We start from the raw sequence: 19502 nt of genomic DNA on the forward strand, positions 1-19502 counted from the left end.
CTTACAAAATACGCTTGTGTAGAAATGGCCACTCTTAGGAGTAGAAAATGCAAACCATATGAGTCATCAAAAACAGAAACAAAACTACATCCATCATTCAATTGAAATGAATTGAATGATGTCTTTTAAAGTTAAAAGTATATTCAGAAAAAAGTATAGGCTAATATTTGAGGAATTAAAATTTTCTTTTGAACAAGTGAGCTTTAATAGACATATTACTTGTGAATCAAAATGAAAGAAGAAAAAATATGATCCAAATTTATTTTATTTTATACTAAAGTAATCATTTTGATGTGCCAAATACAATTCCACAGGGTAAGGGCACAAATGTTATGAGTGAAAAATAAGAAACACACAAAGCTGAGTATATAGTGAAGCAGGGTGGATTGGGGAAGAATTAAAAGAGGGAGTAAAGCATAAAAGTAAATGAAATTAAGTGAAAAACAAGTTTACATGAAACAAATACTAAACATCGCAATCTTATAAAATAAAGTGATAGAGAGAAGTGACAAGGGAGATTGCTGTTTCAACATTCGGCTCTGTGATTTCTGATTGAGCCCTCGTTTTTCAAACAGTTGGGGAGTTTATAAAAATGAATTTTTCCAAATGTTAGAAGAAAAAATGAAACAAATTGCTAAAGTTGTAAGGTCTATTTTCACTTACCTAAGAAAATATTTTTTTGCCAATAATTTTTCTAAAGGCAATTTTGACATCTTTGTTTCTGAGACTATATATCAAGGGGTTAAGCATGGGTATGATCAATGTATAGAACACAGAGGTCATTTTGTCAATATCCATAGAATGTCCTGTACTAGGGCGCAAATAAATGAAAATTAGTGTACCATGATAAATGGTGACCACTATCAGGTGAGAAGCACAAGTAGAGAACCCTTTCTTTCTTCCCTCTGCAGAACCTGTTTTAAGGATGGCTGCTATAATACACACATAGGAGAGAAGAACGGTAAGAAGACAGATAGCTTCTATCAAACATGCAAAGACTACTAAAATGATGTCGTGTGTGTAGGTATCATAGCAGGACAGAGAGAAGAGTGGAGAGATGTCACAAAAGAAGTGGTTAATTTCCTTTGAGCAGAATGACAACTGGAAAGTATTAGTGGTATGGATTATTGAACTCACAGTCCCACCCATGAATGCTCCAATTGCTAGCTGACCACACACCCTCTTGGACATAATTACAGTATAGAGCAAGGGGTTACAGATTGCAATATACCTGTCATAAGCCATGGCAGCCAAAAGGAAAGATTCTGAGTCAACAAGAGAGCAGAAAAAATACAACTGTGTAGCACAACCATTGTAAGAAATGCTCTTCTTGTCAGAAATCAGATCCCCAAGAAGCTTGGGAGCAATGACAGAAGAGTAGCATGCATCTATGAAGGACAGCATACAGAGGAAAAAGTACATGGGAATGTGTAAGTTAGCACTGACGGCGATCAATAAGATCATCCCAAGATTCCCCATCAGAGTAACAGAGTAGATGAAGAAAAACACAGCAAATAGAAGACTCTGGAGTTCTGGATGGTCACTGAATCCAAGAAGAAAAAATTCAGTCTTCACGGTGCTGTTCTCCAGACTCATTATTTGTAGGAATGTTAGTTTCTGTAGCTAAGATAATATGGAAACTGAGGAAGAAATAAGTAAATTTCAAAACCAATACCAAGAGATTTGTAATCTACCTCATGATCAAAGAGTAAGAATAAACATTCATTAAATTAATAAATTTTCAATCTTGATATTACATGTTGAATGTGTAATATATATCTTATTACAGTATCCGTATTCACCATCAAACTAGTTGTGGCCTCTGAATATGGGTAACACTTTACATTTAGTTTCATTTACACTCTCTATCATCATTGTTACAAGGGTTATTTTAATAAATTTGTAGCTTTACAACGATGAACATATTGGTCTGTTTTCATCTATGTTTCTCATCAATCACTATAGTAAGTGAAAGTGTCTTCCAGAAGAATCTTTGTCAACAACAGGACTGTTTTCCACTTTGAGATGTGGTTCCCAGGTAAGGATCAAAAGGTGTCCTCAGAGTTGTTCAATCACCATGAATAGCAAAAAACACAGATCAGGAATCATCTTTCAGTGAGTCCCAGTTCTGTTGTTCAGCAGCAAATAATAGTCCAGCAAGATAATCATCTATCATGTTTCAGGTTCATCATCTATAATCTGAGAATTATGACACATTTCTTAATATAAACAAATAAAAGTGTGTTTCCTTCCCCAGCCTCATCATGTTCTCAGTGGCATGAAAGTATTTCTGAATGATTTTACAAATCAGCTTAAATGTAGAATCCATATGTTAAAATCTAGTGGTCATATTTGTAAATTGGTTGCATTCAGCCCAGTCATGATCATGAAGCATACCTAGGGAGTACTATCTGGTTCTTAGTATATATTTCAAAAAGTGCAACATGTATATTTATCTATTTCTCTAAATTATTTTCTTTCATTGACCTTGATAAGGCTGCACATATATATAGTCCCTCATAATACACATGAAATCTATTAATGTAGATAGACCAAGTGTGACTCCCTTACACTACATGGAAGAAAAGATTGCATTTTGATTTAAAGAACTCAGTACATCTATTTCTGTGACTTGGAATATGTCATTTGTATCACTGTAGTTTTATTTTCTGATATGTGGCACATTATAGTAGGACTTGACAAAATATTTTCTAAATCACATTTTATATTCCAAGCATTACTTATATTCCAAATACTTACTAAGTATTCAATATCAACATACTTAAACTTCAAATACATTTCCTCTCTGAAAATATCAATATTATCTTATTTGAACCCATAATCTATATGACTATATAAAAATTTCTTGTACAATTTCAAAGATCAAACTGAAAATTTTTACTTAAAAAATTAATAGTTGAAATCAATTGAGGAAAAAATACCATAGGGTTAGCAGCCAACTATTGTATATCTATATTCTGAAATATAAGTGGATTACTCACGAGATATCCCAAAACTCATGAAATGACAGTCCTTTCATTTGTAAATGTACACATAAGATTTTGACCTAACTATAGCTGGAGGGTGGCAATGGTTGAGACAACAAGGTAAAGGCAAAGTTGCATATAGTGTCAAGAAAGTGTTCTTGAACTCAAGAACCTGCATCTATTTGGTGGCTTCCTCTATGTTTATCATTTGAAGAACAACCCTCAAAAAAGAGGCACAAAATGATATGCAAAATTAAATATCATACTGGTCTGGATAGACCTGGAAAATTATTTTCTTTTTTTATTGGGAAATTTTACCATAGACTATTACTTCTAATCAACAGGTGACAAAAACTTACTTTTACAGGAAAAATTAATTGTCGTAGTCTTTCAAGGTTGTTGTGTGTTTCAAGATTTAAAATGTAGTGAAGAATAAAACATTCAATTAGAAACAAAATTGAATAGAGGGAAGTAAATGACTAAATGCAACTACAGCTCAAATGAGTCATAAAAGAAGCAGCTAGTTCTATAAAAATGATAGGCAAGAATGGGATATGTCTGAAGGAGATCAACGAATCTGCATCCAATTATCCAGAGGTCAACATGGTAAATTCTGGAATTTCTTTCATAGATTTTCTTTGAATGCTGTAATTCCTCCAGAAGGCTTGTTACATGCTTCTTTATATGTTAATATAAGAAGAAATTAATGTCTTTTACAAAATAAATTCACTTCTATTGCTATATAAATCTGTTCCTTTGTTTGTTAGTAATGTTTTGAAGCTGGGTCTCACTATATAGTCTTGGTTGTCTGGAGTTCACTACAAGACCAGCCAGGCCTCACCTGAACTAGCAGAGAACAACCTCTGTCAGTCTGCCAAGTACTAGAATTAAAGGTGTGTTCCATGAAAGAACACGTTTATCATTGTAAATTAAACTAATACCTTACAATGATAAATTCAATTTATCAAATTAAATTAAACTAATACCTTACAATGATAAATTCAATTTATCAAATTAAATTAAACTAATATCTTACAGTGATAAACATGTTCATATTTAGATGTCACCTCGGGATCTAATAATGTGGAGTGATGTGTTAAGATTATCACACTTTAAGTGTATGAAGTGTATTACTGGCATTTTTGGTTAGAGTCACCAAGTATAAAAACTTGAATGGGTGAAGTTGAGTTCAAAATCAAACATCAGCTTTCTAGACAGTGATTGTAAGAGCTGGAACACTATGATGCTACCCAATGTCAGTATCTGAAGATTGTTATTAGAACACTTACCAGTCAAATTCCTCTTCTTTCATTCACCTCTTCCTTAAGTGTTATGAGCCACAGTTCATTTTCAACCGTAAGGCATGTGTAACACTTAAACAAAAGATACAAATCCATTGTAGAAATTGTCACAGTTCATTTTGGATAACACTTCAGTGTGTTTTGAAGATGTTATGCCTCCTTTAAGAAGACTGTTCTTCCTTGGTTAACTAGGATATTTTATGTTTTGCTTTTAGGCCATTAATCCCACATGAGCTTCTAGGGACCCAAACACTAGTATCCAAATGCCCATGAGAAAATAAGTGAATAATTAAGCTGTCTCACCAAGGAATTGATTAAGCACAAATGTGGTGATGAAACAAGTGATTGTCTTGGCAATGCCTCAAAGTTACTCACTTTGATTTTGTAAATTGTAGATTATAAAGAAAATTTAGTAGTCTTTGTTACCCCCTGGTTTAAGTAACTCAAACAGTTTTTCAAATGTACAAAAAAGGGGTGGAATTAATTGAAATAGTATATCTATTTATTGAAAAATAAATTGATTAATAAATATGATTATAAATGTAATTATAATAAATAAAATGAATGTTAAGTTTCAAACTTCCCCTCTATATGCTACTGTTGTATTAAAACTTCAAAAGTTCAGAGGCTTAACAATTTAATCCATGGAGTTCTGCTAAGCTATTAGTCTAACTTTAGCAAACACTGAATACTCTTAATATAATCACAAGATTTTAAATTTTCTTTGGATATCTTCTAAATATAGACTCAACAGAGTTTCTTACTGTCCTAAAAGCATCTGTCTAATCTGTACACCTACTTTTTTTATAGAGGAGAGTGTTAATGCTTTGAACACAGAATCAGTTTTGGGTTTCCATCCTCATGGAACATTCTTCAACATGCTTATATACCCCAAACAAGAAAGTGAAGATTTGTTTATTGTGATACAAGGAACAAACAGACTTTCTTCCTTAATTCTCCAAACACTTAGTAAGCATGTCTTAGACTAAATCTCTTGTTATCTGACCTTGAAAGTTAATAGTAACCACACCATAGACCAAGTCTCCTGTCATTCAGATAAGACATCAATGACTAAGACCAAACATACAAACTGTAGCCATGCCTTAGATCTTTAGGTCTTATGATTTTAACCTTAGAAGAGTAAGGATAGTTTTGAACTCTCTGACCTTCAGTCAAAAAGAAGCAGAGTCATTTATGTGGACCCCAATATGGTAGCCTTTCTCCTCCCATCTTTCAGATTAACATATTTTTGCAAGAAATATGAAAATCAGTGGAACAAGGAGGTATAAGAGCCAAGGGAGACCAAAATGAGAATTCTACAAAAGAATTGGTCAGTAATGGCCATAGAGTCTTTTCTGACTCATGTATGTTTTTAAACCTTTCTTCCACCCTTCCTGGGGAAATAAGGGGATAATGGGGGGGTTGGGGGGAGGGAACGGGAGTAGGGGAGGGAAAGGGAGAGGGACCTGGAATTGACTTGTGAAGCAACCTTGTTTCTAATCTAAATTTAAACTTAAAAATAAATAATAAAAAAATAAAAATAAACCTTTCTTCCACCTGGTCAGACTGTTTAACAAAGTAGCAGCATTCTTCTTCCAGGAAGAGACAGGCCAGCAGTTAGCAAGGACCAGTGAGGTCAGAGAGGTGAACTGCTTTTGGAAGAACTGGAGAGCCAAGGTTGAGTCTTGCATTGTATCTGCTAGCTGGGCAGATGCTTGCTGAGATGCAAACTGAGATTCAAGCTTCCTGTGAATTGATCAGAAGCAACCACTGGGTCTATCAGCCTAATTTTGATCACAACTAGTAGGGCTGTATCCTGTCAATCCCTGCATGAAAGTTAGAGGGAAGTATAGAATTCTCTCCTTTTGTATATAAGGTGAGTTGGGAAAGTAACAGAGTGGAAATGGAGAGACCATCATTGGATTTGTCTATATGTGTTGAAAGCTTGAACTGGCACCAGAAATGGTATCTATCCAGGGCTAGTAAGGTTTCTGAAATTGATCTGTTAGTACATGCTTATGAGGATCAGGACTGAGAATGGATATTTAAGAGTACAGAAGGCAGTGTCCTGGTGCCTCCAGAGAATGAAAAGGCACTGGAGGTAATAAGGGGATAAAATATTTTCGGGGTTACAGAAGTTAGATATTAGGGTTATATTAAAAGAGGTCACTGGAATCCTGGACTGTAGGATGATTTCAGACCATCAAATAGCCTCTACCATATCATCTAGAAGGGTGAGAGGTGCATCCTGAAGAGATCTAAATATTACCACCCTCCCTCTGGCAGATGGGCTAGTACCCGAAATATATATGTAAATTTGTCCTGCATCCCCTCTTGGACCAATCTTTTCTATCCTAGGAGCTACAGATGTTGAAGGTAACCACACAGGGTTGGGACCCACCAACAGAGTTGTTGAGGCTTTATGTCTCACCCTGAATGAGAGTAATCTTCAGTGTGGGGACTGACCCCAGGAGAGATCCTCAGTGCAGGACAGGTTTGTTGATCTTGGAGAACACAAAGGTACTTGTGGCTGTCATGTCATTGAAGCTGGGCTATTGCTTTCCACAGATGCAGAAACAGATTGCTTAGAGATCAAAAGGTAGACTAACCTCTGAGCATCAGCCAGAGGGTTGACAGAGGCTGAAACCAAGGAGTCTTATTAGTTTGGATGGCGTGTATTATTCTTATATGTATCTGGGATCTCCAGGCTTGTCACATTCCTGCTGCACAGGAGGTCAGAAGAACAAAGAGAGGCCCAGCAGGAGAGTGAGAATGGGTGCCATCCTCAAGGAAGGTGGTAGGTGGTAGAACTCAAGCTTTACAGGCTTAGTATACTGGCAGTTGTACTTAGTTATTAAGAGATCAGGAGGCAGTTTGATCTGGAACAGGTGGATCCAGGCTTTCCTTCTGTGGTGTTCGGCTGCCCTTGGTGTAGTATGGAGGACCAGAAGTGGACCTCTCCTGTTTGGATTGAAGTCATGTCATTTAGAAAATATTTTGTCAGTCCACATAGTTCTGTAGACAAGTCCTACTACAATGTGCCACATATCAGAAAATAAAACTACAGTGATACGATGACATATTCCAAGTCACAGAAATAGAAGTACCAAGTTCTTTAAATCAAAATGCAATCTTTTCTTCCATGTAGTGTAAGGGAGTCACACTTGGTCCATCTACATTAGTAGATTTTATGTGTATTATGAGGGACTATATAGATGTGCAGCCTTATCAAGGTCAATGAAAGAAAATAATTTAGAGAAATAGATAAATATACATGTTGCACCTTTTGAAATAGCTACTAAGAACCAGATAGTACTCCCTAGGTATGCTTCATGATCATGACTGGGCTGAATGTAACCAATTTACAAATATGACCACTAGGTTTTATCATATGGAGTCTACATTTAAGCTGATTTGTAAAATCATTCAGAAATACTTTCATGCCATGGAGAACATGATGAGGCTGGGGAAGGAACACACTTTTATTTGTTTATATTAAGAAATGTGTCATAAGTCTCAGATTATAGATGATGAACCTGAAACATGGTAGATGATTATCTTGCTGGACTATTGTTTGCTGCTGAACAACAGAACTGGGACTCACTGAAAGATGATTCCTGATCTGTGTTTTTTGCTATTCATGGCGATTGAACAACTCTGAGGACACCTTTTGATTCTTACCTGGGAACCACATCTCAAACAGTCCTGTTGTTGACAAAGATTCTTCTGGAAGTAAAACACTTTCACTTACTATAGTGATTGATGAGAAACATAGATGAAAACAGATCAATATGTTCATCGTTGTAAAGCTACACATTTATTAAAATAACCCTTTAACAATGATGATAGAGAGTGTAAATGAAAATAAAGGTAAAGTGTTACCCATATTCAGAGGCCACACTAGTTTGATGGTGAATAGGGATACTGTATAAACCCTGTCTGGTAATATGGTTTGTTTTGGTGATAGGATCAGTAGAGGGCTGAGGGAGAACACAATTAGTGTGTTCCCTAAGATGGAGTCTCAAGAGGTGAGTAGTCATATAGTGGGCTGGTTCCAGAGGATGTAAATTTCCTAGAAGAAGGGATGGATGTACATTAACTGAAAAGATAGATGGAGGAGGGACTCAGGGTGCGACCCTATTTTGAACAACAGAGTGAAAACAAATACCTATATCAGGTAAGTTGTATTCCACTGTTCAAACATCAGTCACATTAATTTTTAACCTCTCTGGATTCTTGTATCTGAAAGGATTACCTGAGCTAAATACCTGTGTTAGTGATTTTTCCATTGCTATAGACACCAAGAGCAATGCAATTTACAAAAGAAAATTTTATTATATTGGCTTATGATTAAAGAGTGAGATTCAATAATGTAATGGCAGCAGGGAGACAGAGAAGAATGCTGAAATATCTCAACTTCAACTGCAAACACAAAGCCAAAAGAGCAAGCTAAATGTGGGCAAGTCTATAAAACAAAGTGACCCTTTCACTGATCTAGTAAAGCTTGCCTGAAGATCAGAATGAAAAGCACCAAGTCATAGAGGCCAGGCAGTAGTGCTTTAATCCCAGGACTCAGGAGACAGAGGCAGATGGATCTTTGTGAGTTCACGGCAGCGCAGGGTTACATGAAAGTGAATCAGTCTAAAAGAGAAACAGAGCTCATGCCTTTAATACCAGTACCAGAGAGAAATACAAGGTGGGTTGAGACTGGAAGTCTCTCTTTTTAGTCTGAAGATTTCATAGAGATAAGAGCTCTCTGGTAGCTTGGCTGCTTTGTTTTTATGATTTTCAGCTTGAACACCAATATCTGTCTCTGGGTTTTTAATAATTACACTATAGTCATCCAATGCCATCTAAAAACACAGATATCTACATTAGCATTCACAACAGTAGCAAAATTATAGTTATGAATAGGCAACAAAAATAATTTATGATTGGCATTCACTATAGCATGAAGAACTGTATTAAAGGGTTGCAGCTTTAGGAAGGCTGAGAACAACTACAACTCTCAGAGCTTTCCCAGTGTAATGTGTTTCACAAGCTCAAATATCTGAACATATGGGTAACATTTCTAATTATACCACCACACAGTCATTTAGTTTTTCATGCTTCCACAGTGAATATCTACCTGCTCTGAAGAAGATGGCTATTGTAGGTCATTACCAGTTGTTTTATTGTTAGCCAAATCTATGACTCTGCTTTCATATAAAACTACCCTAACTGTGAGAAATACTTTTCCAAAAATATTATAAAATTGACAAAGAAACTGGTCAGGAAACAAAATTACATGTTATATTGTAAGACATATATGGTCTGAAATGACAATTTAACCATAGTATTGGCAAGATGTGTGAGCAGAGAAAGATCCTCATTGACACTCTTCCACCTCCAATTAATCTTTACAGGTGTAATCTTACATAGAAAAAGCTACATAACTGTAATCGTTCAATAAACTGAAGCTCACATATCAGAGCCTTACTGAGACTCACCTAAAGAAGCACAAAAGTGAAATAAATGACAAATTTAATTTCACCTATTAGTTGATATACATAGATTCACAGAACAAAGGACTTATATGTTGTCAGTAGAGTCTAAAATTAAGTATTGGATTTTGAAAATATTGGACAGGGTTTATATTGAAAACAAATTGAATAATTCCTCTTCTGTGTGATTTGAAAGCAACAGCAAACTAACCCATCAGACTACAGGCCATTGAAATCATAGCATGTGCTTTAGTTGGGGTTATGGGTGCTAGAGTTTTGTTCTTGTTTCATGGGTTTTAATAGACTCACTGAAAAATAGGAAAAAAAAGAATGTAAGAGCCTGAGGTTGGGGAGGAGTAACATAAAATATGGTGCTCATATGATCTTACTGTTAGGTTGGAAACTTTGACTTGCACATACAAGGTGTGAGAAGCCCCATCTCCTACTTTTTCTCTGAACCCCACCCACTCAAAGAGCCTCAGAATAAAGGAATGATACCAAAAATCCAGTTCTGCATTCTTGAAGGTCACTGCAGATTTCTCCCCTGAAGTTGCTAGTCACCCAATGTCACACACACACACAAAAATAAATGACTCAGGGGCAGATATTGGGATTCAAACTTCATAGTGAAGATCAGAAAAGCAAAACAGCTGGTCACTAGCTCTCACTCTACCTCAGACTGAAAAGCAATCCTGACTCCACCAAACCTTAGACTGTTGCCTCTACTGAGTATGACTTGAGAATCCTGAGCCTTCAATGTCTTTCTATCCTCAAGTGGCTGAAAAAATGAAAGCCTGATAATGACTACTGAAGACCCTGCTCCTATCTTTTATACTCCTCTAATGCTGGGATTAAAGGAGTATGATTCAAGATGCTGAGATTATCTTTATGTGAGCTACTAATATTTAGGACGGGATCATCCTTGTGTAGACCTGGGTGGTCTTGAACTCACAAAGATCCATCTATCTCTTAATCCTGAATCCTACAATTAAAAGTGTGTGCCACCATCTCCTAGTTTCCAGGTGCCTGATCTTCATAGCTTGTGGCTGACTTTGCTTTCTGGATCTTCAAGCAAACTTTATTAAAACATAAAAAATACATTACCGCAATCAAAGTCCCCACCTAAGAGCTTAGTTTTGACCACAAGCTGGGCACAAACCCAGTTTGTGGTAGACTTATTGGTCACCCTGGCCTACAACCTATAAAGTCTTCCTGCCTTCCTTTGAGAGTAAGATTCCTCTGGACACCATCTCTGGGCCTGAAGATCCACCTGCGAGTTGCATTGTTCAAACATACTTGTTGTTATACTTCTACAATTTGGCTTGGCATGGCTTACAGCATTTGCAGAGAAATGTATTATCAGGGGTGGGACCAATTAGTTTCAATTTGGAGGAAACCACTATATAACACATATAACTGATGTTTGACTTATCTTTGTAGATTAATTGTAATCAGCTTTAAAAAAACATATTTTGTTTCTTGACTAAATTTTCCTGAACAACTTTACAAAACTCAGGCAAGCAAAGACAAATTAACTTTTAGACACTAAGGCTGATCATGCCACTTTCCACAATATTAATTATCAAGAGTTTCCTTCATTAATAACTTTTGGCATTGTGACTTCAAATTTCTTTACCTTTAGTATGTGTTTCCTCTCCTCTGTCTGAACTGTTCATGAATTGCTTCAATTATTCTCTAGCTTTGATTTTATTGGTCACTTGTTATGTATGTAAAACAACATGAATTTCAGTGGTAGTTAGTATGCATTCATGACAAATAATTTCCTTTACTTTTGAAAGAAATTGACAGAGATATATAGCATTACAACTAATTTTCTTTTTTTTTTAATTTTATTTTCCAGTTTAAATTTAGATAAGAATCAAGGTTGCTTCACAAGTCAGTTCCAGGTCCCTCTCCCATTCCCTCCCTTCCTCCCGTGCCCTCCCCTCCCCCCCGTTATCCTCTCATTTCTCCAGGGAGGGTGAGGCCCTCCATGGGGGTGTCCATAGTGTGTCATTTCATATAGGGCAGGGCCTAGACCCTTTCCCAAGAGTTCTGGGTGAGAGTGCACCTCACATTGTTCTATTGGAGTCCAAAGTCCGTGTGTATACTTGGGATGGGTACTGATCTGCTGCCCAAGGCTCAATAGATTCCCTAGGCCTCTTCACTGACACCCAGATTCAGGGGGTCTTGATCAGTCCCATGCTGGCTTCCCAGGCTAATGCCTGGGATTCAAGAGTTAACCTTTGTCTGGTCAGCTGTTTCTGGGGTTAAACCAGCCCAGTCTTAATCCCTTTGATCATCAGTCCTCCCTCTCTGTTACTGGCTTTCTTGAGTTCAGCTCAGTACTTAACCAAGGGAGTCTGCCTCTTCTTCGATCAGCCACTAAATAAAGTTTCTGTTTCCCAGACTCTCTGGCCATAGGATTGTAGGCTGGCACTCCCCGGATCTATGTCTAAAATCCATATATGAGAGAGTACATGCCATGTTTCTCTTTTTGTGACTGGGTTACCTCACTCAGGATGGTTTCTTCTAGTGTCATCCATTTGCCTGCGAATCTCATGATTCCATTATTTTTTTCTGCTGAATAGTACTCCATTGTGTAGATGTACCACATTTTCTCTATCCACTCTTCGTTGAGGGACATCTAGGTTGCTTCCACGTTCTGGCAATTACAAATAAAGCTGCTATGAACATAGTGGAACAGACCTCTTTGTTGTATGAATGGGCATCTTTTGGATATATGCCTAAGAGTGGAGTTGCTGGGTCTTGTGATAGGTTTATTCCCATTTTTCTGAGGAATCTCCACACATTGAATTCCAAAGTGGCTGAACCAGTTGGCACTCCCACCAGCAATGGAGGAGTGTCCCCCTTTCACCACATCCTCTCCAGCATAAATTGTCATTGGTGTTTTTGATTTTAACCATTCTGACAGGGGTGAGATGGTATCTGAGAGTTGTTTTGATTTGCATTTCCCGGATGGCTAAGGATGTTGAGCACTTTCTCAAGTACCTCTCAGCCATTTTAGACTCCTCTATTGAAAACTCTCTATTTAGTTCTGCAGCCCACTTTTTAATAGGGTCCTTTGGTGTTTTGGAGACTTGCTTCTTGAGTTCTTTTTAAATTTTGGAGATCAACCCTCTGTCAGATGCGGGATTAGTGAATATTTTTTCCCATTCTGTGGGCTGCCTTTTTGTCTTGCTGACTGTGTCCTTTGCCTTACAGAAGCTTCTCAGTTTCAGTAGAAGAGCTCTCCATCTAGTGAGGGCTGTTAATAATTCACTAAAATCTTGTAATTTTGATGCAAGGGTCCTTCCTTGGGGCTCTTAGTCGTATTTATCAAATAATTTAAGGATGAATTTGGGCACACACTTGGATTCATGAGGCATTTCACTTGACTTTAAAAGAAAAAAGCCAGGGCATTGGAGGTTCATGCCTTTAATCCCAGCACTCAGTAGGTTTAAGCAAGCAAGCAAACCCTTGAGTTTGAGGTCAGTCTGGTCTCCAGGGTGAGTTCCAGGACATCCAGGGCTACACAGAGAAGTGCTGTCTCAAAATAACAGGTTAAAAAAAAAAACAAGGAAATACAAGCTGTAAACCTAAGTAGGCGCCTGGAGGAAGAGACTATATAAAAGAAGGAAAAAAGTCCCCTCTTTGAATACGGCCTCAATGTTAGACATTTGTCGGGAACGTGGTCACAGATGGGGGGGGGGGATTTAGAGAAAAGGGAAAGAAGTCCAAAGAAGCAGAAAAGACATATTAATGGTTTTGCCAGTATCAGAATGAAAAAGACAGGAAAAAAAGATAAGAAGAAGAAAAAGTTGCCCTGTTTGACTCAGTCCTTAAAGGTAGCAGACCCAGAGGAACTTTGTTAAGTCCCAAACCACAGGACTAATGGCTGAAATGTCTATTTAATATATCGAAGTGGATCTGGCCTTCATGTTCTGCCAGAATCCCTCAGCCGAACCTGTTACAGGGTCCAGCTGGAATACTCTACCTCCTAACCTGAACTCTTCAGCCCTAGGCTGGGATGCCCTTCCCCTTAGAAGCTTTCCCATATATAATCCAGCCAGTTTGGCTACCTGCCTCTTTTGTGCCTTTGCACTCTCGGCTGTTGCTGCTCCTGGTTTCTACCTCTTCACTTTCTCTTCTCCACCTACCTGGGCTGACATGGTTCAGGGCCATGACCTCTCTGGACCCTCCCAGATGTTTCTTCCTCTGGAAATGCTCTTCCTTTTATCTACAATAAACCTTCTCCTCTATCAAACCTAGGAGAAGTTACGTCTTTTCCTTTCCTTTTTAACTGCATGGTGGATCCCACTCTCTATGCTGTGGTTGGAGGTGGGAAATCTGGGAAGGAAACTACAGTATCCCATTAAATAATAATTATCCTTCCTATTGCTTTAATATGGTTTTTAGTGAGCCCGTCTTCCTAGGAGATAGACCCTTGGTTAGGTGATTAACCGTGCCTGACTGGAATGTAAGTTCTCCATCTAGGCCAAAGATTCTGTTTACTTGATCAGGAACGTTTTTCAGTTTAATGGTCTTTACTCCTATGCTAATGATTTTATATTCAAGCTTTGCTCTGCTTACCATATTTCTTTTGACACAAAATTGATTTCTTCATTCTTTTTTCATTTCCTACTTTATTGAAACAAAATCATAATCACACACACACACACACACACACACACACACGAGTTTCATTCTAACAACTTTGAGGAATTTAGTTTTCATCCCAGGTAAATTAGGTTTTATATTTCTATATCATTATACATAAATCCATGATGCATTCTTGGATATTTTTCTATTTATTGCTGAATGGCTGATTGATTCCTTCTATATTATTTTCTTCATCCACTCTCTTCCTTTTTTTCTAACTTGTCATATCTGTCTGTCGTCTACTTTATGATACTTGAAAGCTGTCCTCTTGAATTATTTTGTATAAGGTTAATCACTCAGTTTATAAACATTTCATTTCTTGTTAGTCACTTATGTGTGTTGCAAGATAATTGCACATACAGCCAGTCCACTGTGCCAAGAAAGCAACCTTGAATCAAAGGACAGGGTCAGCTGCTGGCTGACCAGGATTAGCCATAAAGTCCCTGGAGTACTCAGAGAGTATCTAGAGAGGACAGGAAGAGAGGGGGGAGGAATTCCAGGAAATTTACAGGCAGGGAGTTTGGGAGGGGGATACATGGAGGAGGGGTGGCCAACTGCTCTGCTTTCCTTGGATTTATCAGGTTTTATCTCAAGTTCTGACTGCTGAGTTTTATTATACTGGAACAAATTAGGCAATTGTTATATCTGGAAGCTTCATATGTAGGATATTAATTCTACTTTTGCATTTTTGAAATTTTGTATTACAAAAGATAGGAGTATTGGTACAATCCTCTTTCTGTGGTGCTTGATAACTCTAAATTGAAATAACATGTTTTGTAAACTTGTTTTTAAATAATCAAAAATATCAAATATTGAATCCTGGGTAATTTTTCAATAATAAATATCCATGCCTTATTATTTTTTTACCAATTTAAGAGAATGCCAATTAAAAGGTAATGTGTTGATTAAGGAATATGTGTCAAGATATATTTTATGACTTTTTGAATTCTTTCTTTTATGTGTATTGGTGTTTAATCTGCATATGCTTGTGAGGGAATCAGATCCACTGGAACTGGAGATACAGGCAGTTGTGATCCATGTGGGTCCTGGGAACTGAATCGAGGTACTCTGAAAAGAGCTAACAATACTCATAACTGCTGAGCCATCTCTACAGCCCTGAGTTTTTGATGCTTAAATATTTAATAGAAATTATTCATAGAACTAGAGTACCTTAGATTTATGAGGCAATGTGAAGAGACTGAAGACAGAAAAGAGGCTAGAACCTGATCTCAAAAGACTGAACTATTCATTTTAAATTGTGAAGGATGTACACTTTTTCACAGGAAAAAGCGTTGCCTGTGAGGGAAGAAAGCTGGCTGTGACTCCTTATCAAGGTGGGATGAGAGAATTTTTTGTATCCAAAAAATTTCCTTGGGTTTAGGATGCAGCCATAGGGTGCTAGGATTGTTCTGTATTTTTTCCTTGAACTGTCTGCTTCAAAGGAGAGAGCTGGTCTCTGCAAACATTCCTTCCTGGGTTGACCACCAGACTGAGCAAGGTCATTTGTCAGAAACATGTCTTCTGACCAATGCATTCTATAAAGGCAATCATGACCGGATTGTTATTCTTGTGAATAAAAGTAAGTAAGCATCAATTTCCATGCAATTTGGCTTCACAAAAGATATTCATAGGCTTAACAAAAGAGATGAACACAGAATGTAAGTATTATATAAGTGTTTTTCATAGGTAGGGAAATATTAAATCTACCACCAACTCATTTTCGTTTAATCATCTTGACCATAAAATTATTGTGACATACATTGAATATTTTGTCTATTTGAAATTTAAGATTCAGTTTTTAAATTTTCTGTGCATGAGTGTTTGGCTGCATGTATGTACTTATACAACATTGAATGTCTAGTATCAGAAGTAGTGAGAAAAGAGTACTGGGTAGCTTAGGGGTGGAGGTGCAGATGACTGTGTGTCATCATGAGAGTGGTCCTCTGTAAGATTATTAAGTGCTCTTAACCATTGAGCCATCTCTCCAAATCCATATGTCTTCCACTTAAATGAATGCAAATATGAATAAAAATATTAAACCATCATGTTTATACTTGTCACTATTTTTCAAATGTAAATATTTTAATAGGAATAAAAATTGAATCTGCAATATATATGTACACACATATATTGATATTTGATAATTAACAACAGCACTAGATTTGGAGGTCCTGAAAAGATGAAATCATATTCTCCTAACTACCATTTATTTCAATAAACCCACAGTCTGGAAATGAAAATCATTTAACACTCCAGCCTCATTTGTCACAAAATAAACCTTTGAAGGTGTAGGATGCTGCCACATGCATATAGTATACCACATATTGTTGTGGATTACCCTGCTTGGACACCCCTTGGGGAAACAGGGAGAAGATGCAGCACTGAAGACTCAGGCACTGGGAGTCAGTGAGTAAAAGAGCATGCTGCAGACTCCTTTATTAAGGAAGTTAGGGCTGCCTTTATACCCCTCTCCTAAGGTCCTATTGGCTCAGCTTGTTGACTCTGCTGTGTTGTTCTTTCCCCACTGGTGTCTCTGGGTCAGGTGTCTCTTCTTCAGCAGTCTCTGGGCATAGAAGCAGGCTTGGCTCAGGGAGGAAGTGCCTGCCTTGCATGCTCATGCAGACTGGCCTGGGTAGGATGACTGTAGTTTCTCCAACAACATATTTCTTTATATATATATATTTTTTTAACAAACTTGTTTCTAATTTAAATAAAAAAGGTAAATATTTTAAAATATTTGATGAACATTTTGGTGTCTAGAGAGTGGTAAAATTTCAGTTTCCTTCCTTTAACTGACTATTTACTGATTTTGAACCTCTTATCTGCCAGTTTTAATAGAAATAACCATTATTACCTCCAACAACATATTTCTTACACATTTTCATTTGTTGCATAGAATCATTCCATGCACTAAACTACACTAAACTTTAAAGACAAGTATTGAAGTCAAGGTCAACCAAATTTGTACAGTACATTCAGGCCAAAGCATAGCATCATGTGTTGTTCCTAAAGTGTTTATTTCACTTAAAAATTTATCTCTGTTTTAAAAAATCCAAAAAAATTAAAATGAATTGTTATTGCACAGTTACTTAATTCAAAAAGGAAACACAATAACAAAACTAACTGTATGTTAAATCTTAAAATCACTGAGAAAAATATCTTACATTCATTAACTTTCTGACTGTGTCTTTGACATCCTTATTTCTCAGACTGTAGATCATGGGGTTTAGCATGGGAATAACCACTGTGTAAAACACAGAGGCCACTTTGACAGTGTGCCTGGAGTTCTTGGAATTGGGCACACAGTAGAGAAATAGGATGGTACCATGGAAGATGGTGATGGCTGTCATGTGGGAAGCACAGGTGGAGAAGACCTTGCGGTGCCCACCAGCTGAATGCATTTTCAGGGCAGTGACAATAATGAACAAATACGATGTGAGAATGATGAGCAGTGTGCTTACCTCATTGAAGGTGGCAACTACAAAAAGGAGTAGGTGGCTGAGATGAGAATCAGAGCAAGAGAGGGCTATCAGGGAAGACAGTTCACAGAAGAAGTGATTGATGGTGTTGAAACCCCGGAAGTATAATTTTAAAGCAGAACAGGTGAGTGTCAAGGAGCACACCACACCCCATGCATATGAGCCAAGCACCAATAAGGCACAGAGCCTCTGGGACATGACAACTGTGTAAAGCAGGGGGTTGCAGACGGCAACAAAGCGGTCATAGGCCATCACAGCAAACAGAATTAGTTCAGTGACGACAAATGTACAAAAGAAAAAGAATTGCATTATGCATCCTAAAAATGAAATGGTTCTGTCTTCTACTACAAGGTTCACCAACATCTTGGGAGCGATGATGGAAGAATAGCAGAGATCTGCAAAGGAGAGGTGGCTGAGGAAGAAGTACATGGGGTTGTGCAGTTTGGGGTTAATCTTGATGATCATAATCATTCCCAGGTTCCCTACCACACTGAAGCTATAGATTGATAGAAACAACAAGAAGAGTGGAACCCGCAGTTCTGGATAATCTGAGAAGCCCAAGAGAGTGAATGTGACATCAGAAGTTAGATTTATGTTTGGCAGAAGCATGATTCCTTCTGGTGAGATCTGAAAATTGATTTTGGAAATACAACAGGGAAACAGGTTCACACACGAAGCATGCCTAGTGAACTGTCTGCATGACTACACATAAAGCAAAATATATCCCTTTTGTGATTTTGAAGGTTGAAATATCAAGACAGGATAAATAGAGATTCTGGAATTAAATTATTAGTATATGATGAATGATTAGATGGTTCTAATCACATTTATAAGTATGATTTAAAATCATTATTGTGCAATACAATAATTAAGAACATAGTTAAAAATGTGATCAAGTATGTAGCATTCAAATCTTACTGATGTCTCAAGCTCTTTCTACTAAACCTTAGTCAAATGAAATAATTTACTTTAATTGTCTTGGAATTATCCATGAAACAAGGAAGTTTAGAAAATATCATCCATAATAGCTACTTTATAGTAATATTTCTTAGATATTGTAGTATCAAAAAATCACCCAAGTCACTTGAAATCACTGTAAAATTAGTATTATTTCTACTGAGTAACTATCTCAATGATTATTTTTGCCTTTAATGTAAAAATAAGTTATCTTTTGTGCTGCCTTTTATTGCTGATGATCAAAGTGAAACTTAACAAAATTTTCCAGTAGAAAAAATATGTAAGTATGTTAAGGTCTTTCTTTCATTGTCAGTCAAATGTTCATTTGCATTACAGAAATATTTCAAGATATGAAATTATGAAATCCAATTTTCTCAAATGTTTTGATTGTCTTTTAGATTATCTTTACTTGTTATATTTAAGATATAAACTATGGAAATTAGTCCACTGAATATAATGATGGCTTCAAATGTATTATGAATATCTACACTGAGCTAAACACACAGATTGGAAGGAAGGGAATTCCCTCATTAAGGAATAAGATCTCACAGTGACAATGGTGTTTTTTTTATACATTACTTTTTTCTCCCTACAAATCACCTAGACTGAATATTCAATGCCTCCTATCCTGAG

At 36.9% G+C, this 19502-nt stretch overlaps 2 protein-coding genes across 2 annotated transcripts; both read right to left on the reverse strand.

Annotated features, from left to right (window-relative positions):
* Positions 1-663: 663 nt before the first annotated feature.
* On the reverse strand, positions 664-1617 carry LOC101844779 (olfactory receptor 1020-like). The gene has a single exon (XM_005065014.3). The coding sequence runs from the start codon at positions 1594-1596 to the stop codon at positions 664-666; it is 933 nt and encodes a 310-aa protein (XP_005065071.1). The 5' UTR covers positions 1597-1617.
* Positions 1618-17576: 15959 nt separating this feature from the next.
* LOC101844512 (olfactory receptor 5D16-like) lies at positions 17577-18521 on the reverse strand. Its single transcript, XM_005065013.1, has one exon. The coding sequence runs from the start codon at positions 18519-18521 to the stop codon at positions 17577-17579; it is 945 nt and encodes a 314-aa protein (XP_005065070.1).
* Between the last annotated feature and the right edge of the window lie 981 nt (positions 18522-19502).

This window comes from Mesocricetus auratus, unplaced genomic scaffold (genome assembly GCF_017639785.1).
Source record: "Mesocricetus auratus isolate SY011 unplaced genomic scaffold, BCM_Maur_2.0 Super-Scaffold_100004, whole genome shotgun sequence".
NCBI lineage: Eukaryota > Metazoa > Chordata > Mammalia > Rodentia > Cricetidae > Mesocricetus > Mesocricetus auratus.